The 22,098-nt window shown below is 45.7% G+C and overlaps 2 protein-coding genes and 1 non-coding gene across 6 annotated transcripts in view; 2 read left to right on the forward strand and 1 right to left on the reverse strand.

The window, feature by feature from the left end:
* The first annotated feature begins 330 nt into the window (after positions 1-330).
* LOC136580251 (non-structural maintenance of chromosomes element 3 homolog) lies at positions 331-19,160 on the forward strand. Its single transcript, XM_066580656.1, has 11 exons — positions 331-408; positions 2,527-2,588; positions 5,132-5,239; positions 6,957-7,020; positions 8,190-8,269; positions 8,348-8,442; positions 9,081-9,160; positions 14,878-14,920; positions 15,003-15,065; positions 16,761-16,875; positions 18,828-19,160. The coding sequence occupies exons 2-11, from the start codon at positions 2,538-2,540 to the stop codon at positions 18,954-18,956; spliced, it is 828 nt and encodes a 275-aa protein (XP_066436753.1). The 5' UTR covers positions 331-408; positions 2,527-2,537; the 3' UTR covers positions 18,957-19,160.
* LOC136581194 (small nucleolar RNA SNORA11) lies at positions 4,108-4,239 on the forward strand. Its single transcript, XR_010787066.1, has one exon. It is a non-coding gene; the product is annotated as a small nucleolar RNA SNORA11 (small nucleolar RNA).
* Positions 18,972-22,098, reverse strand: part of PFKFB1 (6-phosphofructo-2-kinase/fructose-2,6-biphosphatase 1) — a 74,730-nt gene continuing 71,603 nt past the window's right edge. For all 4 annotated transcript variants that reach the window (XM_066580654.1, XM_066580655.1, XM_066580653.1 and 1 more), the window contains exon 14: positions 18,972-21,065. In XM_066580654.1, the coding sequence (XP_066436751.1) occupies positions 21,006-21,065 (60 nt within the window). In that variant the 3' untranslated portion in view covers positions 18,972-21,005. The remainder of the gene's footprint in view (positions 21,066-22,098) is intronic.

Genomic DNA, 22,098 nt, shown 5'->3' on the forward strand with positions numbered 1-22,098 from the left:
GAACCATGCTCTCTAATAATAAGGTTTAAAACACTACGGTTAACTTCACACGGGCGAGCGCAATACGCGCTTTTGAATGGGGTCATACACATGAACGGACAACAACTCCCAGCATACCCCGATCACATTACACAATCAGGGCATGCTGAGTGCTGTAGTTCCAAACAGGTAATGCAGCCAGAGAGCTCCTGCACTGCACTGACACATATTTCTATCTATTTCACGTCCATGCACCAAAAATCTCCTCAGGAACCGCGCGGGGCGCCAACAGCCAATCAGCTGCGGTCCTTTTTCCCGCCTAGTAGGATTGTCACGTGGTCTTAAGCGTCGCGAGGAAGGGGCGGCGCCTGCTTGTTATGGAGTCGGTGATGTAGTTTCGGTTTGTCTCCGTGCCGGTAGCAGCAGCAGGTAACGGCGTGACAACTGTTCGTGCTGAGCGCTTGGTTTTTTTTAACGGTTTCTATTCATTTCTCTTCAGTCATTTTACGAATGTATTGTATACTTTGACCCCAATAGTCGATCTAATATATGAAACTACAACTCCCGGCATTCTTCTACGGCGAGTGTGTGCAGGGCATGCTGGGAAATGTAGTTTCACAGCAGATATAGTTTGTAAATCACCAACGCTTCTGCCCATGATGGACATGTTGGAGTCCTGAACTAAAACTAGCGTTGTTGCCCATAGCAACTGCTGTAAATTGTTTGCGGCGACTGCACTGACATTGGCGCCATCTTATCTATAAGGCAACTTGTACAGGTTTAAGAGGGTGATATCGGTCGGGGGTTTCTCGGACCAATGTTGTACTTGCTGGTGTCACGCAGTTGTATGCACAGTTACACGCGCGCCGTGTATTTACGCATAGGGACATTGCGCTTTTGCACGCGCCTCTGCATGTTTGGCCGGGCTCTCACAGGTATAGGATTACCGCGTCTGATGTCGGCGCTGTACGCCCGTGTGACGCACGGTAATCCGCAGGCAAATGATTACACTTTACGCGGTTTGTGTTGGAATTGCGTAATACACAAGCGCAATAATAATGGCAGTGTGTTCTATTTTGCTGCGTGTATACGCATGATGGAGCTTTTTGTTCTCCGTGGACGCGTATATACGCAGTTTCATTGCGTATGGGTGGCGAGTATACACGCCGTTGGGAAACGACGGTACGGGAAATATAGAAGCGAACAGGTGGAGGTGTGTGACGTCATGCGCAGTACAATTTGGCTGCCATATGCGGCAGTACGCCAGGTCACTGCTGGCTCCACAACGGTAAAATGCTGTGTGACCCACGTTGCGGTTGTGTGCCCGGCCTTTTGCGCCTGGGTGACACAGGCCTAAGACGGCCACCGTCTACCAGCAAGGGGCTTTCTCGCTGAAGAGTGTGCCCCCTTTTTATTCAGAAGGGTTCTTCCGCAATACCCTAAAGCTGGGTTCACACAGGGCGGATTTGCCGCGGAAATTCCGCGTGGAATTTCGCCGCGGCAAATCTGCCTGCAGCCGCTAATCTCGGGGTTAGCCAGCCATGTGGACGAGATTTCTCAGAAATCTCGTCCACACGGGACGGCCAATCCGCTGCGGTAAGTCAGGCTGAAACCGCGGCTGCCGCAGCCGCGGTTCCAGAATATGCAGCATGTCCATTCTTTTTCTCTTTCCGCTGCAGCTGCGCTCTCCTCTATGGGAGCGCCGGCCGCAGTGGAAGAGCGAGCGGCCGGGCCGCTTCAAAGCCGCCGCGGGTTTTTCCGCGGCGGTTGTCCCGGCCAAACCGCGGGATTTCTGCCGGGAATACCCCCCGTGTGAACCCAGCCTTACTGCTGCGGCTCCCGGTATTGGCGATAGGACGGGGACCTGGCACCTGTTACATTTACCTACAGCGCCTCCAGAGGGAAAACCAATCGCTAATGGGCATTACTAGGGTGTATGTGTAATGCCGGGACAGGCCGGGTCCTCCAGTCACAGATGGATAATAGTGGAGGGTCCTACACTGGGACCCTCCAGAATTTCCTAATACGGTACATAAAACGGGTCTTCTGCAACTGTTGCCCCCTTTTTTTTTTAAAGGGGTAATCCCACAGAAGCTTTTGACGTCTATCTACAGCATACAGTAGGTGGCAAATACTGGTAATCCCCCCGATCACTGTAGTGGGGGTTTCAAGCCCCTCGCTATACAACTGCAGGGAGGAGGATTTGGATATGTATCCCTCTCTTTTCTCGTGTCGTAACAGAAAAGAACTCGTGCGAGGAAATTGCCCGTGTTGATATCCTCTCATTCCATACAGGCTTTTCTCGGATATGCTTGTGATTCCCCCAACTATTGGGCTGCTGCCGCCCCCATAGGCTTCTGAGTGTCGAATTAGATGGGTATGTTGCTGGTTAGATCTGGTGTGGAAGGCAGCGGACGGCCCTGGGGAAGTTGTATTAGTGGACGTACTGCCCAGACTTGTTGGAAACTTTCTTAAAACTTTTGAGGAAACTTCCTTTGACCATTCATCTGCTGCTTTACTTTAAAGTGAGCTTGTGTGATGTTGCAGGTCCAGCAGCCATGGCGCAGAGGAGGAGAGGCCGGCCTAGTCTTTACCGGGAATCTACTCAGGTAAGAGTTGTGGGTTATGATCAAATGTAATATTTTGAAAACAAAAAAGCGTATATTTGACTGTTCACAAAATAGCGCAGCATCCTGCATCATTTCGTGCAGATTAATGGCAGGCAGCAGGATGGAAGCCCAATAGCTAACCTAATCAATGAGGTCCGTCAGGCGCCAATCCTTTCAGTCATGTGATGAAACAGGAGAGCAGAATACCGCAGCACGAATGTAGGCAAACATGACTTTGTAGTAAGATATGTCCGTTACTCCTCCACTGACTAGAGCTGTCCCGCAGGGTCTACACATGATGAGGGCAGGCTCAAGCAAGTGTAAGGCTTTACAGTACGCTGTGAATGGAGTCAATGAAAGTACATTGATTTTCATTGATCCAATCACACTTGCGTATAATGCGCTTGTAAAAAACAAAAAAAAAAACGCAGCATGTTTTATTTTGCTGCATATTACATGCAGTAGAACCCTATTGTTTTCTATGGATGCGTAATACATGCTGTACATACGCAATTACTCTGCGTATGTGCGATTGTTTATAGGCAATGTCGCTATGCGATAGAGCAGGAAAAATAATGAAATGAGTCAGACTGCGCATGACAGTGTGTGTTATTTATGCAGTATTTGACTACCCCCTCATGTGAGCCCGGCCTAAGGGGGAGTTCACATATTGTGTGAGTGTTTAATAATGTGTACTGAAATTTTGCAACAAAGGACAATACAATATAAGGCCTCATGCCTACGGCCGTGTAGGTCTCTGTCAGCGGAATATCGCAGCAGAGTCCGTCACGGCGCCCCCCCCCCCCCCTACTCGCCACTCCAGATCCGCTGTACGCGGCCCTCTCTGCCATGTGCCGTACATCGCATGACGCGCCAACAGTGCCAGATGACGCAGCCTGAGGTGTGCGAGGACGCGATGCATCCACTGTGCTACAGCGGAAGTATAGCGTGCCGTCCGACTTCCATTGACTACAATAGAAGCCAGCCGCGCTAATTCCCACGGCAAATAAAGCATGCCTCGGTTTCTTTCACGCTGCGGAATTTCGTGGTGGAATCCCGCAGTGTGAACATTGAGTTATTAGGTTCAATAGAGCCTAATAGCTGCGGGACAACGTCGCTGATTTACGCCGCATAAAACGCGGCAGAAATCCGTCCATGGGCATTGGCCCTAAGTGTGGAGTGTTAACCCCTTGTTTTTTATTTGTTTCCCCTCCACTTTAACCCCCCCCCCCCCCCCCCCCCCCAAAAAAAAAAACTTAACACTTGCAAGATTTGTTGGACGGTTCAGCAGTGTAATTTTTAGTGTGTATGTGAACTTAAACATATCGGTACAGGCGCCGGCCGACTTCCTCAGGCGTGTCACAAGACACACAGAAAAAATAATGTAAACTCCACCATGTCCAATCTATTCAGCCCTCTGTCTCCCAGGTAGAAGCGAGGCATCGGAGGTGTGATTGTTGGATGTATGCTGTCAGCTGTGGTGTTAGTGTGAATCCCTGTGTGCCGTAGAAATGTCTGTCCGGTGCGCTCAGAGCAGCCTTTGGTGAAACCCTTCCTTGGCTGTTTATACCGCACCGCAAATCAATCCACTGCAGCCACCACTATGAGACATGAAGCCTGTGTCCTCCTTGGTGTTGGCTGCCGTACATCTTCTCTGTTTTTAGGTCTACCTGCATTGGGCCCGGTTCTTCTTGGATTGCCCTATGATGCCATCATTCTTCCAAAACACACAGGGAGATTTATCAAACCCAGTAAAAGGAATAATTGCGCAGTTGTCCATAGCAACCTGTCAGATTGTAAGGCTAAAATCTGCGACAGTCTTGATAAATCTCCCCAGAAGTGTCAGTACTTCACTTGGTTAATCCCTGGGGTTCGGATAATGATCCCATAATGGACGAACGCCTCTGGGCTTTAGCGCTGATGTCTGAAGGGGTGTGGACTTAAAGTGGTTGTTTCGCGGAATCAAGTGGGGTTAAGCACTTCTGTATGGCCATATTAATGCACTTTGTAATATACATCGTGCAATAAATATGAGCCATACAGAAGTTATTCACTTACCTGCTCCGTTGCTAGCGTCCCCGTCGCCATGGTGCCGTCTAATTTCGGGGTCTTCTTGCTTTTTTAGACGCGCTTGCGCAGATGGGTTTTCTCCCTTCGGCTCTGCTCGGCAGCATCCGCCCCATGACGTGTGCCGGTTCCAGCCTCCTGATTGGCTGGAATCGGCATGTGACGGGGGTGGAGCTACGCGATGATGCGTACAAGGGGGTGGAGCCAAAACGCCAATGCTGCCGAGCAGAGCCGAAGGGAGAAGACCCATCTGCGCAAGCGCGTCTAAAAAAGCAAGAAGACCCCGAAATTAGACGGAACCATGGCGACGAGGACGCTAGCAACGGAGCAGGTAAGTGAATAACTTCTGTATGGCTCATATTTAATGCACGATGTACATTACAAAGTGCATTAATATGGCCATACAGAAGTGTATAACCCCACTTGCTTTCGCGAGACAACCCCTTTAATGCAATGGAGTGTTGTGTTTTGTGCAGGGCAGAGATGCTGATCTGGAGGAAGATATTCCATTCACTCAAACACAGACACTATCACAGGCGCAGAGGAATTTGGAGAAACACTCAACTGAGCAAGTGAACCTGAAGGTTTGTGTTCCCAGCGTGTCTCATCAGAGGACTAATCAAATAAAGCTATAGTGCATATGTTACATGTGGTTATTGGTTTTTTAATGCTTTTAAGAGGTTGTCGGAGATATATATATATTTTTTTACATTATAGTTTAACCCCTTAAAGTCTCAGGCCGTAAGTCTACGTCCTGGCTGCAGAATACTTAACGCAACAGGACGTAAACTTTCGCCCTGTGGATGGCGTGCCATCAAAAGCTGATCTTGCACCATCCTGCAGTGAGAGCCGTCTGTTACCGAAAGCCAGACGCCCACTGCAACAACGGGGCAATATAAGGACAGCAACCCCCGCTGTTAACCCCCTAAATGCTGCATATGTAGATCACACCAGCGTTCACGGAGGGAGGGCGCTCCCTCTGTGACGTCATCGGACCGCCGTGATGTAATTGCAGTGAGCCGATGGGTTACCATGACAACAGGATGCCAGATACTGGCGTCCTGGCTTGCTATTGTCTATGATCGCTATTAGAAGCGATAAGGCATTGCAGTAAGAAGTTCTGCAATGACTTATCGCTGCTATGGTTCAGGTCCCCTTCAGGGACATAAAGAGTTAAAAAAAACAAAGGAAAAAAAGCCTTTTTTCATACGTTTGCCCTATTTATATATATAAAAAAAAATAATGTAAGAAAAAACCCACATTTGTTATCATTGTGTCCATAGTGACCTATTAACTGAACACGTTATTTATCATGTAAAGCAAAAAAAACTCACGCAAAAAACAAGCCCCCATATGTCCGTGTCAACGGAAAAATAAAGTTATGGCATTTGAAAAGCGGAGATGAAATTGTGGTAAAAGTGACACCTTTTTGCTCGAGAGTGCAATTTATGGCGATTTACATACAAACTGTGTTCTACTACTAATTACTCATGGATAGCATCGCAGGATGCTAGAAGGCTACCCCAACCCACAAGACAGCTGCTTCGGGTCCCTGCAGAACGTTGTAGTTTTCTCCACAGGTTGCGGTCTGCAATGAGCCTTGCAAATAGTGTTATGACACAAAAAAACACGCAGGCATGTAGTTTTATTGCAAATCAAAATTGCTTCCAAGCTGACTGCTCATGGGCATGTGATCTTGTGGGTAAAACTGTGGTTCACCTGCAAAATTGTGCATTAAAAAACTTACATTTTGCAATAAAATTGTGTATCGGTGCACTTTTTGGCCATGCTGTGGCCATTACCTGTGATCTCTGTTTTTCTATGGGATGCCATGTCTCGGATCTGCACCTATCCGGAGAACAGGAGTCCACCCATTCTGGCCCAGTGCATTCTCCATATACTACGGTGGAGACTGGGCCCTGAATCAGATATTGTACTGTACCTGTAGGGTGGGCCCCCAAAATAAATTTTTCTGGTGGGCTCTAGGCAAACTCCACAAGACCTGTCTAGCTCTGTAAGCAGTTTGTTGCACTCAAATCCACTGACAGTTTCCCTTCAATGATTGATCTAATAAAAGGCATGGGCCACTAGGATATCCTCTTTCTCTATGTAGATTGGAGTCTGTGTAGGTTATAGATGTTGGGCAAAGGGGATGTTTGTGCTGGGGATCAGCTTTTTGAAGAGGTAATTTATAAAGTGTATATAGAATTGCCCTTTGTAGGACTTCTGAAGGGGCTTATTGTCATATTTAATAATGTATGGTTGGTACAGTAGGCTAAAATATCCATTCTGTCCTTGTAGGTTGGAGAGCTAGTCCAGTACCTGCTGATCAGGGACCAGAAGAAACTGCCTATTAAGCGTGCAGGTATAGTAATATAATGATATGAGAAAGGGGTGTCTTAATTTCTCAATTTCTTGTGGGATGTTTGGCTTCAAACACTTGTAGCATTTTGTAGAGTTCATTATTCTTCCAGACTCCCAGCGCCACTGACTGCCACGTAATGGAACCAGGGAAGCCAGTGCCGATCATCCCAAATATTGTCTTACTGGCGCCCCCTGCTGTTCTTTTAGAATCCCTCTCAAAATCCATCTAAGGTGTGCAGTGCTAGTGGGAAGAAGCTGCATTTAGGCTCCTTCCGCGTGGGGCACAAATACTGCACACTTGCACAGCAATGGAATTGCTTGTGGAAATCTGGAGTTTAGTGGAAGCAGATGAGAATAGCTCATGCAGTGATTATTTCTTTTCTTCCTTACATGGACTGTTGGTCTGTGAAAAATTGACCGTCTCATAGGAATACACAGAAAGCAGACAAAATAAATATACGGCTGTGTGAATAGGCCACTAGGCTAACTTCTCACTTGCGAGCCCGATATGGGGCCGTGAATCGCAGCCCCATATCGTGCTCCCCACCATGTGACTTCCCCGAGGGAGCGAGGTGTTTTTATATCAAAACAGCTTTACATCACTTTTCAGAAGAAGCAATCCTCTGTCGTGGCTGACAGCCGTGGCGGAGGATTGTGGAGTTTCCCCTATTGCTTTCATTAGGAGACCTCACAATGCTGCTGCTGGTCCCATTGAAAACAATGGGCGCTAGATAAAAAATGCTGCTATGTTTCCTGCATAGCATTGCGGTGCTATGGAGGAAAACATCGCTAATAGGGTTCATATTTGTGCATCTCGCAACGTACAAACCTCACGTGTTTTTTGTTTTTTTTGTTTTTTTTTACGTTTGTGAGAAGGCAGCCTTAGCGGGAGGTCACATTGCGGAATTGCTGTGGATTCTGCCCTGAAAATCTGCAGTAATTTACAGCACAATACAAATCCCATCCACATGTAGCAGAGAAAAATCAATGTGGAATTGAGCGCATGATTCAGATTTTCTGTCTGTACTTCTGTAGATTTGTCGAATTTTCTCTGCAGATGTCAATATTGTTGTATAACGTGCAGATTTCGTTGTGTATTCGTCGAGGTTTTGCCTCGGGATCCGGGAAGTGTGCGTGTGCGTATTTTACATATATATATTTTATATGCAGATCTTATAAAGCACGTGGTGAAAGAGTACAAAGATGTTTTCCTTGAAATATTTATCCGTGCTAAGAAGGCATTGCGAGACGTAAGTACACGGTGTAAGCTTAAATGATGAAAACCTTCTTGGTGCAAGTATTAAAACATTTATTTTTTTTTCTTGCAGGTTTTTGGTTTTCAGCTGGAGGAAATCGACACAAAGAACCACATTTACATCCTTGTAAATACATTGGACCGCCTGGAAGGAGATGGAATGAAAGTGTAAGAGCTATTTGAAGAAACTTTGGGAAGTAGAAAGCCGTGATGTAGTGGGTTGGAAAAGGAGTGATTCATTCCCTTTAGGGTACCTTCACACATACTTTATGGCGTGTTTGTGTGTCTCTGCTTTTTGGGCTTGTAAAAAAAAAACAAACATGATTTCCAGTTCCATGACTTTAACAAATCCAATCCACATGGTGTGAGAAAAATCTGGAGCAGAATTAACATTCAGTACAGATTTCTCATTAGTGTCCACTAATGCACAGAGGTCAAAGCAGAAGCCTCCGCGCCGACCTCTGTATTGTGGCCGGCGCCTATAACTGCAGGCATAGCTCATTTTGATTTCAAGGAGAGCCGTTTTTGCAGTTACAAGTGCCGGCCACTACACAGGTTTCCACTCTGACCTCTGTATTTGCGACGCTGACAACATGCGCCCGCTCAGCTGATTAGTCGGGGGCCCAAGTGACACACCCCAGCCGATCAACTATTGATGACCTATCCTGAGAATAGGTCAGCCGTAGTATTCTCACTGGAACCCCCCTTTTAAGTGCGTTATTTTAGAGCCTCGTAAAAGAGCGTTTCTCAAGTTCTTCTCAGGTGGAAGTAAATGAATTGACACAACCATTACCCTCTTATTTCAGGGATGACAGTACAGCAAAACTGGGCCTGCTTACAGTAATTTTGAGCCTTATCTTCATGAAGGGAAACAGTGCCAAAGAGGGTAAGGTGCTTTTCCTTGAATGCTCCAATATGTCTGCATCTTCTGATTTCCACAGTCCCTTCCATGTCCTGACATTGGTTCACATTATTGTGCTGTTTGGTTGAATAGAGAACATGTCAGAATATGCTGCCCTCAACTCCTTCATGACCGCAGATACATCTTTTGACGGCCTGTATCGGCGGCCTATGTATAAGGAGAGATCACGGGATGATCTCTCGTCATACACCGTGAGTGCTAGCTGTTTCTTACAGCCAACACCTGGCGGCAACAGCCCCGAGAACCTGCGCAGCTCATCGGGGCTGTTAACCCTTTTAAATCCCGCTGTCAATTCTGAGATCTCAGGGAGCCGCGCAAAATGCCTATCAAGCCAAACCTTATAGGGTGGCTTCATAGACTGCCATAGCACATTACATCCTACTGCTGGAGCAATCAAATGACTGCAAGTGTTGGCCCCTCTGGGGACTAAAAAAAAAAAAAAGTAAAAATAAGAACAATTTTTACTAATAGTAAAAAAAAAACAAAAACCCTTAGACATATTTATAATAAAATCTAAATCATAAAACAAAAATACATATTTGGTATCGCTGCATCCATGAAAGTTTGCTCTATCAAAGTAACACATTATTTACCCCACACGGTGAACGTCGTCCGAAAAAACAAAACACCAGAAATGCGCTTTTAGTGATCAAAAAGTCGGATGTATTCCAAAATGGTATCAACGCAAACTACAGGACGTCCTGTAAAAAAAGAGCCCTCGCACAACCACATCGACGGAAAAATAAGTTATTGCGTGCAGAAGATGCAGCAGAAAATAATTTTTAAAAATTTAATGTCTTTAAAGAAAAAAAAAAGGTGTGCAGCAAGAAAAACTAAGTTTGATATCTGAGTAATCGTACTGACCCATAGAATGAAGTTATGTCATTTTTGTTGCAGTTTGTGCGCCGTAGAAACAAGATGCACTGAAAGATGTCTGAATTTCGTTTTGGGGTTTTTTTTTCATTTTACTCCACTTTCAAAGATTTGAATTTTTTTTCAAAGTTTTTTTTTTTTTTTTTTTAGTACATTATACAGTATTTTAAGTAGTACCATTTAAAAAATACAACTTGTCCCGCAAAAAAACAAGCCTTCATACAGCGATGCAACATCAACGAAGGGGGCAGGGAAAAAAAAACTTGGTCACCTAAGGGGGTTAAAGAGGACCCTTAGGCCTCATGTCCACGGGGAAAATCAGGCCGCTCTGGATTCTCCATGGAGAATCCGGAGCGGGTCCCTCCTGCCCCGCGGACATGAGCGCTGAAAATAACAATAAATAAGCATAAACTTACCTCTTGCCCGCTCCGGATACTTCCTTCGCTGCGGCGCCATCTTCTCTGCGTCGCGGCCGGATCTTCTTTCTTCGGCCCGGCGGATGCGCATGATGACGTCGGTGACGTGCCCGCGCATGCGCCTGACCGAAGAAAAAAGATCCGGCCGCGACAGAGAGAAGATGGCGCCGCGGCGAAGAGAAGAACCGGAGCGTGTGAGTAAAATCTGATTTTTGTCTCCCGCGGATCCGGACGGCTTCCATAGGCTTCAATAGAAGACCGCGGGAGCTGTCCCCGCGGGAGACCCGCACGAAAATGGAGCATGGTCCAGATTTTTTCATGCTCCATTTTTTTTTTTTAAATCACTTTTATTGACGATCCGCGGGTATTTATCTACCCGCAGGTGGTCAATGCATCCCTATGGGGTGCGGATCCGCGGGCAGGAGAAGAGTTAAAATCTGCTGCGGATTTTAATTCTTCTTTTGCCCGTGGACATGAGCCCTAAGGCCTCATGTCCACGGGGAAAATCAGATCCGCTGCAGATTCTACATGTAGAATCTGCAGCGGGTCCCTCCTGCCCCGAGGACATGAGCGCTGAAAAGAAGAATTTAAAAGAATTTACCTATCCGTAGCGGACGGGGAAGGTCTGCTGTTCCTCACGGCCGGATCTTCTTTTTCGGCCGGCGGATGAATTCGTCACGCCGCCAGCACGTCGTCGACGTGCCGCGTGCATGCGCCGGGCACATCCGCCGAGCCGAAGCAAGAAAGATCCGGCCGTGAGGAATAGAAGACCTTCCCGGTCCGCTCCGGATGGGTAAATACTTTTAAATTCCTATTTTAGGTCTCCCGCGGATCCGGACGGCTTCCATAGGCTTCAATAGAAGCCCGCGGGAGACCCGCATGAAAATGGAGCATGGTCCAGATTTTTTCATGCTCCATTTTTAAAAAAATCCCTTTTATTGACCATCCGCGGGTATTTATCTACCCGCGGGTGGTCAATGCATCCCTATGGGATGCGGATCCGCATGCGGGACATCCGCTACGGATCCTAAATCATATTTTGCCCGTGGACATGAGGCCTAAGGCCTCATGTCCACGGAGAAAATCAGGCCCGCTACGGATTCTACATGGAGAATCTGCAGCGGGTCCCTCCTGCCCCGCGGACATGAGCGCTGAAAATAGGAATTTAAAAGAATTTACTCATCCGGAGCGGGCGGGGAAAGTCTTCTCTTCCTCACGGCCGGATCTTCTTTTTCGGCCGGCGGATGAACTCGTCACGCCAGCGGCACGTCGCCGATGTGCCGCACGCATGCGCCGGGCACATCCGCCGAGCCGAAGCAAGAAAGATCCGGCCGTGAGGAAGAGAAGACCTTTCCCGCCCGCTCCGGATGAGTAAATTCTTTTAAATTCCTATTTTAGGTCTCCTGCGGATCCGGACGGCTTCCATAGGCTTCAATAGAAGCCCGCGGGAGCCGTCCCCGCGGGAGACCCGTACGAAAATGGGGCATGGTCCAGATTTTTTCATGCTCCCTTTTTTTTAAAATCCCTTTTATTGACCCTCCGCGGGTATTTATCTACCCGCGGGTGGTCAATGCATCCCTATGGGGTGTGGATCCGCGGGCAGGAGAAGAGTTAAAATCTGCTGCGGATTTTAATTCTTCTTTTGCCCGTGGACATGAGGCCTAAGCCTCTCCTGAGAATACATATGGGAGGCGCTTCAGAGGGCAGTCTGGAGCATTAGAAAAGTAGTTGGAATAAAACCAGTATAAGAATAGAAATTAATGGTAGGACTCACCCGGTGTATAGTGAGAACCCCTGGGCAGGAGCTCCACTAACACCTCCAAATCCAAGTGGGCTTATAAAATCGCAAAGGATCTTACAGTAGTACTTGTCAATCCCTCTGGCGTATGGAGTCGGCTGCAGAGCTTCGGTGTCCAACGGTCTGGTTAGACCCACTCGGTTAATGGAATGCAGATGGGGAAAAAAAACGCCCGCGCTCGTCTCAACAATTCACTAGGGTAGGTCATAAATGTATTCAGAAAGATATGTACAACGCGTTTCGTCGCTGCGTGGCGACTTTTTCAAGCACATATACAGTAAAAAACACTTCTTTATATAGAAATACACTTACATTCAGTTATGGCAAGGCACAGATGGCATTTCCAGGGTCATCATGGCGGCGTGACACTTGTCTCACATGACCGGGACTGTCACGGAGGCGTGACTTATGTATCACGCGACCGGGATTGTTACGGCGGTGTGACGTATGCATCAAGTGGCCCGCGTGTCATGGTGGCGTGACGTATGTCTCACATGACCGGTGTGCTATAGCGGCCGTAATTACAAGGAACGTCATTTTAGAGCTTTTGTAAGTATACATGTATTATTTTTGTTAATATATCATAACTATGTCCAATATATATCGTAGTTTCGGGGACACGTGTCATTTTTTTACATGATGGAAAAATGACCCATTAATTCTAGTAATGAGTATCCCGATGATCTACTTCATCAAAAACTCTAATAAGATTATACTAAAAGCTCTAAAATAACATTCCCAGACTGATGGTATTATACTACTCTTAATTCTTAGTACGCCATGACGTTTTATATAATGATGCCATTACACATATTTTCTTCCCTATTTTTGGCCCTCAGCCGTACTTGTGATGGGCATGACCTGGCGCTAGTCACATGACATGGCATGACGCAATGGCGTCCTTAGTAATGGCTCTAGTCACATGACACAGATGCAATAACGCCCCTTGTAATTACGACCGCTATAGCACGCTGGTCATGTGAGACATACGTCACGCCACCATGACACGCGGGCCACGTAACAGTCCCGGTCACGTGAGACAAGCGTCACGCCGCCATGACTACCCTGGAAATGCCATCTGTACCTTGCCATAACTATTTCTATATAAAGAAGTGTTTTTTTACTGTTAATATGTGCTTGAAAAAGTCGCCACGAAACGCGTTGTACATAGCTTTCTGAATACATTTAGATTGGATCCTACCCTGGTGAATTGTTGAGACAAGCACTGGCGGTTTTTCCCTATCTGCATTCCCTTAGCCTCTCCTGACATGTCTGTGTTAGTTTTTCTACTTGAGGTTGCCTGCTTGTATTCCCCATGAAGCATTAATTCTGGAGCATCTCAGAGCTCTGTTTGCTCTAGAAATGTGTAAATTGACAACCAGACACTCTTCAATCTGGTTGTCAATTTATTGCCCTAAAGAATAGTGGGGAAACCCAGCGTGGCGAAGGGGGACCAGCGGGCCGGGTTTTTCATTACTATTTTGCAGTTCCTTATTGGTTTCCTCCAGGTTCCTTGCATTTCCATTGCACAACCGTTGGAGGTACCGTTATTCTTGGTTTACTATTATTCCGTTTGTCGCTCCCTCTGCACTACGGACTGCTGTTTTGTTGGATTTTCTCTGTTTCTAGGAGGAATAAGGGGAATGGCACAATGCAGATTTCTGAGAAAAGATAAGCTTGTCAGTGACCATCCTGGACACGTCCTGATGAAGCTTTCTTTCCATGTTAAAGGGGTTGTCTCACTTCTAGCTGTTTTGCTTCAGGAAGCGGACAGCTCCATACACTGCACAGTGGCTTGGATTGGTACTGCAGGCTGAGTCCTACTGAAGTGAATGGGACTCGGCTTGCAGTAGCAATGTAAGCCACTGTGCAATGTACAGAGCTGTCGGCTTCCTGCAGCACAACAGCTAAAAGTGGGACAACCCTTTTAAAGAATTCTCCACGATTTTCATTCAATTCTAGATGGTGCACAGAACAAATTCCTGATATGGCAGCAGGTCTAGCCGTGAAGAGATGTATGGATAAGGCCGGTCTCACATGACCAGGTTGAATCCGGCATGTGGGAGGCCCGCAGCGGATTCCGGCTGTGAGCCCAGCCGGTGACGCTGCGTACACCTTTACTGTATTGTTTATGATCGGGGAGTCTTATAGGTGGTCATGTGCAGTACAGCTTTTTTTTGTTTTTCTCCTGCGCTATCGCTTAGTGATACCGCTGTTACCCGCAGCCCAGAAGCGGTAAAATAGAGAATGCTGCGATTTTTCTTCCGCTCACAGAATACGTAATTTGTATCCACGAGTGTAAAGAAAAATTAGAAAGTGCATGCCTTTCAATGCCCTCGTTTTACAGCCGAATCTTCAATTCCAATCCGGTCGCGTGAGACCGATCTAAAGCATTCAGCGTTCTTTCCAGATAAAATAGCAGTTTTGTCTCATCAGATACTATAAGTAGGAACCACTCGCTGCTTTGACACATGCCGTTAGCTGAAGATGCATTCCATCTCTTCATGGAATGGGTGTTGCTGATTGCTTCTGACTTGGTAACCAAAATCCTAATTCCCGAATATAATGCATGTTTTGTGTTTTTTGCTTTGCAGCCGGCATCTGGGAGACCCTGCGACGTCTCCGCGTTGATCCAGGGTATGTTCAGACACCTAGAATAGTGCTTAACTGTGCCACTGTAAATGTGTTTACTCTCCCACTCATTGGCACTACTTTGTAGGGAACGACACAAAGACTTTGGAGATGTGAGAAAACTTGTGACCGATACATTTGTAAAGCAAAAGTAAGTTATGGGAGGCATTGTGATCCGTACTGAAGGACGGTGTGTTCAGAGCAGCCTGGGTGGAGTGCCTTGCTGTTTACATCACACCACACAGCAATTGCAGTTTCTCTCTTGTTAATCAACAGTCTGGTTAATGGCAACGGAAAGAACTGCAGACAATCTTAAGATGGTGATTTCTCTCATTGATTCATAGAAGTGACAGTGTTTCATTAAATGGTAAGCTGAGACTGGTATTACTCGGCTCCACTCAAGGATACTTTTACTTAAGATGACTGTTACCCCTGAGCTTTCACACAGGAGCGATAGGCGTGCAGTGAATGGCGACGAATGTGCCAAAAATCTTATGGCTGCATACCTCCATTCAATGTGAACAAGGAGTCATTCAAAGATAACAGCTTCTCTACATTGAGCAAGAAGTCTCTCACTAATCGTTTTGGTGAGCTGAAATAAACCTGAGTGATTTTTGCTTAGTACCCCGAGCTGGCTCAATATTTGGCCCTTGTAAAAGTACCCTAAAAGCAAATTTCTGGTTACCTATGGACAAAAGCAGTCCTGTTTTTAAGGCTCCTTTTACACTGAGCAATGAATTTTTTGCACAAGCGCGGAGTTCGCTCAGGCAGATAAATCATTTGCAGTTTCGTTTAGAATTGCGTTCGCAAATCATTCACACTCACTGTTAGTGAATGTCTGAACGACTCAACAATTGTTATTCACACTCGACAACAAATGAATAGTTTTTATGCCTGCGCAGTCTGACCGTTGTTTTTTTTTTTAATTGTACCCGCTCGTTTCATAGCAGGGTTGTGTATGAAGACTCCACACAATTTGCAATGTATTGCGTATGGACAGTGTGTGCATACGCTGCATAGACCAATGTATAGGGCTTGTGCTGTGTGGTACGCAGAGAAGTAGAGCATGCTAGTTGTGGTGCGCATCGACATGCAGTGTCTACACGCACAGGTGCATGGATCACTGGAAGTCCATTGACTCCATTCACACGGCCGTGCAGCATTCACGTAGTACGCGGTGAAAACATGATTGTGGACGTGAGTCCTTAGACTGAAATTCTATAATAACATGTGACTCAGGTAGTTGGAGAGGTTGGTGCGGCCATCTTTGTCTGTTCAGGCCCAGACGGTCGCTTTTAAGGCAAAAACTGTTTTCATTTTTGAATTCGGCACCCATGACTTGGCTAAGAACACGGTTTACATTCTTTGTAACAAAAATCCTGTTTACCAGTGTAATCGTTGTGTCTAAACGGGCCTTTAGACTAGCGATACAGTCTAGTTTAGGTGGTCAAAAGCAGTGTACCCGTCGTTTGTCTAGGACCAGAGGGTCTCTAAGGCACAGCTCGATGTCTTATTATAAGTTAGTGGTAAAACCTACACTTGGATCCATTCCTCCTTTTGGTAGGGCTGGGTTTACAGCTGTCTCTTGTACTTCCATTGGGTGGAACCAACTAACTGAAAAACTGGTGCATCAGATCCCTTACACTGTACAGGGGTCTGTCCGGGTTCTGGTGTAGCTGCTGCTGTTACTGGATGTGAACAATAGCCTTACACATGCAGATGGGACACACTGACAGTACGGCTATAATATGATACTGGACTATTGTAAGCACCTTCATTTATGTTGTAGGGAAAATATAACGGGTCCCTACAAGAAAACTGAGCTGAGATAATTTTGTCTTTTTAGATACTTAGAATATATTAAAATCCCGCATACGGATCCGCCAGAGTATGAATTCCGGTGGGGCCCAAGGGCGTTTAAAGAAACTTCCAAACTGAAAATCTTGGACTTTGTCTCAAAGGTAAGAGGTTGCACATTGTACTGATGTTTGCTGTAATAACCTTCAAAGCACAGCAGCCTAGCCTAAGGCGGCCTATTTTAACATTGCCACGGGACCACCATGCAGAGAAAAGCCGGGTCCCAGATGATAGTTCCTGACCATTTAACCCCTTATATACTGCAATCATGGTGTGTAAGTGGGTGACAGGATAAGGTAGCTCCTCTTATCAGCACCCTGTTGTCCAGTGCTGGGATACACCAGGCCGGTGCTTGTAAGTATAGACTGAGGTTTTGCTGAAATCGCATGAGTTGCACCTGCAGTTACAAGCGCCGGCCACTACACTGGACAGAGCAGCAGCTTCTGCTCCAACCTCTGTGTATTCTGGTACTGACAGCGGGTGCTGCCTGGGAAACCTCTGTAAGGTCTCTGTCAGACATGCCAGCCTATCAGACCCTAGTTCCAGCAGGATCTCATTGCTGCTCGTTGAAATGCACATTAATATACTGCACATAAGTAGTGCAGAATTGATCGAACAATCGTATTTTCAAGTTCCTTGGAGGAACAAAAATGTTTGTTTTTTTTTTTAAAAAGAAAAAAATTAAAATTCCCTACAAACCTTTTATAATAGGCTTATTTTTTTCTAGCTCTGTTCATAACACACTATAAAAATATTATGTCAGTTATCCCACATGGTAAATACTGTAAAAATAAAATGTTTTAATCTATATGCCTCCTAAAAAATGCATTAAATGGTGATCGAAAATGGCACTACAGCTTGTCTCAAAAAAAAAAAAACATGCACCCCCCACCCCTTTAGCTGCTATGGTTAAAAAATAGAAATGCTATGGAAAGTGGGGAAGTAAATTACAATTTATTTATTTTTTCTTTCTTACAAAAAGGGTCTTTATTGTGCCAATTAAAGTATATAAATTTAGTATTTCCAAGTTATCAACCCAAAGTATAAAGTTAGCATATTTATTTTGCATGGTAAGTGCAATTAAAAAAATATATATAAATACGAAAATTGATGTTTTGGGTATCTTGTAATGGAAAACAAAGTCGCAGTTACCACAAAATCGCAGCAAAGGAAACCACAACTCCTCCTACAAAAAATACCTCACCTACCTCTATGGCTCTTGGAATACAGAGAAGCAAATACAATTTTTCTACAATAAAGCCCCGCCCCCTAAGAAATTTAAAAAAAAAAGTAAAACAAAACTATATAAATTTAGTATTGACACAATTGTATTCACCAGCAGAATAAAACATCTCATTTATACCGTTAAAAGACTTCACCAGAGCAGCACCCGTCCTCTGGAACGCTCTACCCCAAGGTATCCGGACAATTCCTGATGCACGGAACTTCAGAAGTGGCTTAAAAATGCACCTCTTCAGGGAAGCAGACCAAATCTCCTGACTTGGTTCCCCTGCCCCTTCCCACAACTTCCATCCTGCTTATTCCATATGACTTCTACCCTTGCACCTCCTTACCGCCCCACCCCATTTACTTCCTAATAACTGATCTCCACATGTAATTCCCATACTGCCTGTGTTCCACCGTGCCTCATCTCCCTCTCACTCCCTTGTATCACCCGTACCCTGTTGACTTCAAACTGATTGTATAGCACATGTAACTGTTGTCTGTGCTCTCCCATGTTTGAAAGCGCCGTAGAATAAGTTGGCGCCCTATAACTAAAGTTTAGAAAAGATTTTTTTTAAAAAGGACACACAAACACACACTCTTTCCCCCCCCCCCCCCCCCCCCCCAATGTGGTACCACTTAAAAAATACAACTCATCCTGCAAAAAAGAACAACATGTGGCTATGTTGGTGAAAATTAAGTGTTATGGCTCTTGGAATGTAATGATGTAAAAATGAAATAAAATATTGCCTGATCATTAAGGAGTTCATGTAAAACGGTGTTACCCTGGACAGTTTCCTTTTGTAAAGTAACACCCTTCATCTGTTTGTAGATTCAGCAAAAGGATCCAAAGTGTTGGCTAACGCAATACGAAGATGCACAGGCGGTCCCCAGACCCCAGCTGCCCACCGCCTCCCAGTCGACAACACGGCGCTCAGCAGTTTCCCTCCCACCACAGTAAACGGACACACACAGATGAGCTTATGGGGCATTTATTAAAACACAGGTGCAGTTCTGTATCTTGGCCACCAGAGGGCACTTCCTTCATTACTCTGAAGACCTGGTTGTACTTGAATGTGCTTTCTGCAGGGAAAGGATCAGCACATAACATGATTTCTAGGCCAGGTCTAGCTTTCTAATATTAAACCTCGTTTAAGATGTTCTATAGTAAAACTTGTTTTCTACAAAGCCTTGTATTCCTTCTAACGGTCTCCGTCTAGCACACCCCATGCATTTCTGGCTGGTAATTATGGCTGCCTTGTGCTATAGCCTCTACAAAGGAGGTGACTATTTGTGTCACAAGGACACTAACATCAGTGATTATACTCCAGATACCAGAGGTTAAATTAAAAAAAAAAAAAAAGTTAATAAAAACTGAAGACCAGAAAGGAAGCTGGAGAAACGCAAACTAAAGAGTATAAAAATATTAGGAGAGGCACAGTCCATTCTTGGCTTAGGTTTACAGACGCAGCATGGTCACCACATACTACTCCTTACACTTGTTCCTACACTCCAGGCCGCTAACTCTGCTTGTCCAGAACTAGAAAAACTAGGCTGCCACAGCTTGTGTATCGCCGCTCAGTCCCACTTGTGTCAGTGAACCTGAGCTGCAATACCGGACACAACCCATGGGCAAGTGTGGTGCTGTTATGGAAGTAAATAGCCATGTTAATCTACTGCTCCTGCCCATTCAATTCTCTATTTTTTTTTTGGCTGTCCAAGATGGCCATAGCAATTTTCTAACTACATAATGCAGACTATCCATTGCTGATCACGTGAGCACTTCTGACCAATCACAGAGCAGATATAATGCATTGGTAGTCTAACATTAACAGTACACTGGGGGAATTAGGGAAACTTGTATAGCCAAAAATGGGACCTGGAATCTGTGAATTGGGGGGGGGGGGGGGGGGGGGGACCATGGAGGAAAATTGCAGGTAGTATACTCCTTCTCCTGTTCCAGGGCAGAAGTGTGTCCCGAAACCAGGGGGGGTTGCTTTAAATTAAAAGATGGAAGGGGGTCACAATATCTGCATCCATAATGCAGACCCAACAATACCACCGTATTACAGCTATGGAAAAGCAGCCTTGGGCTATGTTCACACGTTGTGGATTTTGTGCTGCGGATTTTGATTCTGAGCAGCAGACTTCACGCTTTTAATTGAAGGGGCAAATTCTGGAGGGGTATTTGGCACAGATGTTGGTGTGAGTTTTCCATTGGGGAAAATCCAAACCAAGATCTACACCCAATCCCACGCAGTAAATGCCATATTACAGCTGTGTGAAGCTAGCCTTAGGGTGTGTTCACATTACGAATTTTTGTGCCGATCTGCACCAAAAACTACGGCAGTCTGAAGCAAATTTCACCCTTTCAATTGAAGTTTTCGGTGGGAAATTTGACTGAGTTGGGTGTAGATTTTCTGCGCACCAATTCCACTCCGTGTGCCCGTACCCTTTGGGCTCCTAGCCACTTACGTTTCTTTAACGCGAATGTCAATGGGACTTTCCAATGTTAAAAACGCATCACACAAAAATCGCAAAGCACAAACCTGCGATGCGGTTTTAACACTAGAAAGTCCAATTGACATTCGCCTTAAAAAAAAAACAAAACCGCAAGTGGGTAGGAGACCTTAGGCTGCTTTTACATGAACATATTAGGGATAAGTGTCCCTACCTCAGCATGGCTCTCGTAACTCGAACTCAACAACATGGCTCCTGAAGATGCTGTGATTTGGGGGCTGTAGACCTGCGGTTGAGCCAGACATGCGTTCCTAATCCAGGTGCAAAAAGGCGCAGCCCTTAGGAATCGGCAACAAGTGTGGATGGCTTGTGTCCTTCCTTATACAGACGGTTCTCTGTGACCTCTACAGTGCGACAACTAAAAAGGGGTTACCCCACGACACATTCTAACACTGCGGGTTCCACAGACCGCACTAGTTCTCAGCTTCCTACTTGATAGAATTTAAAAATGTTAAAAAAATAAAAATCCAGCTTGCTTCATTTTTCCGAATTAAAAGTGTTCGGGGACGGTGTCCAGGGCCTCCTCGGGATCACGAGACACGGCTACGTTCTGCAAAGAGAGCGACAACCGTTAGTAAGAGGCGCCATTTCGAAGATGGAGGTTCTTAAGCTAATTTATAAAACACTTCCATTTCTTTGCTGTCAGTGGCTTAATTGCCACATCAAGCTAACTTTTTGAGGTCCATCGGGTTGCTTTGGATGGACTGACCAGCAGGTATATACTGCATGGAGGTATACAGCAGAACATCCCCAGCACACAATGTTTGATTCCTCAGCATAAGGGCTTATTCACATGGGCGGCAAAATCAGGCAGAAGTTGTGTAAGAAAAAAACAGGGCTTAACTCCGCTAAAAATTGTACGAATGGGCGATTTTCCTCGATCAAGTCTTGGGCCTCATAAGCGTAAAACTCTCCCAGTCACACAAGACAAAAACATGCTGCTGTTCGGAATTCCCTCGGTCGGTAGAAATCCTCCTCATAACTTCTATGTCTAAACTACAGCCACCTGTCTTCTGTTCCAAGTGCTGAACGCAGCTAAACTCCCTCCCCCTTCCTTTTTTTTCCCCATCCTCCATTGGAGTCTATGGACACTCCAGTGCATCACGCACCACACATCGGTCAGGTCCTATCTTTTCATGCAGCAGGGAAATTAAATTGCGTGAATTTCAGTCTCTGATGTCTGATCTTTTTTGGTGCTTTTTTTTTATTTGGTGGCTAAACTTCCTTCATCAGAACCGGTGGCTTCTGATGGAAACATTCAAATAGTTGCAATTTTTTTGCTGCACAAATCCCCCCCCATGTGAATGAGCCCTTACTGCTGAACTGACGCTGGGGTGAGGGTGATACTCAGACCACTTTCAACAATCCTGTTAAGAGGCCCTCAAAAATAGTCTAATTAAATAGTGTCCCGCTGCTCGGACCCCCTGCAACACCCCGGGCAAAATAAAGCAGTAGTGTTCATTCAAAGCTATGGGCTGTTTGTAATAGATGTCAAGTGCTCTTGTGCCACCTGTTGTAGTGCTTGGGGGGGGGGGGGGGGGGTGCCTGATAAGCATCAGAAAGGGGACTGCACTGCATGGAAG

Source organism: Eleutherodactylus coqui, chromosome 10 (assembly GCF_035609145.1).
Source record: "Eleutherodactylus coqui strain aEleCoq1 chromosome 10, aEleCoq1.hap1, whole genome shotgun sequence".
NCBI classification, from domain to species: domain Eukaryota; kingdom Metazoa; phylum Chordata; class Amphibia; order Anura; family Eleutherodactylidae; genus Eleutherodactylus; species Eleutherodactylus coqui.

Bases quoted from the DNA above. Each gene is read 5' to 3' on its own strand.
- LOC136580251 (XM_066580656.1), top strand. From the start codon at position 2,538: ATGGCGCAGAGGAGGAGAGGCCGGCCTAGTCTTTACCGGGAATCTACT. The intron at 8,443-9,080 runs GTAAGAGCTATT...CTCTTATTTCAG, and splicing joins GAAGGAGATGGAATGAAAGT to GGATGACAGTACAGCAAAAC. The intron at 15,066-16,760 runs GTAAGTTATGGG...TTGTCTTTTTAG, and splicing joins GATACATTTGTAAAGCAAAA to ATACTTAGAATATATTAAAA.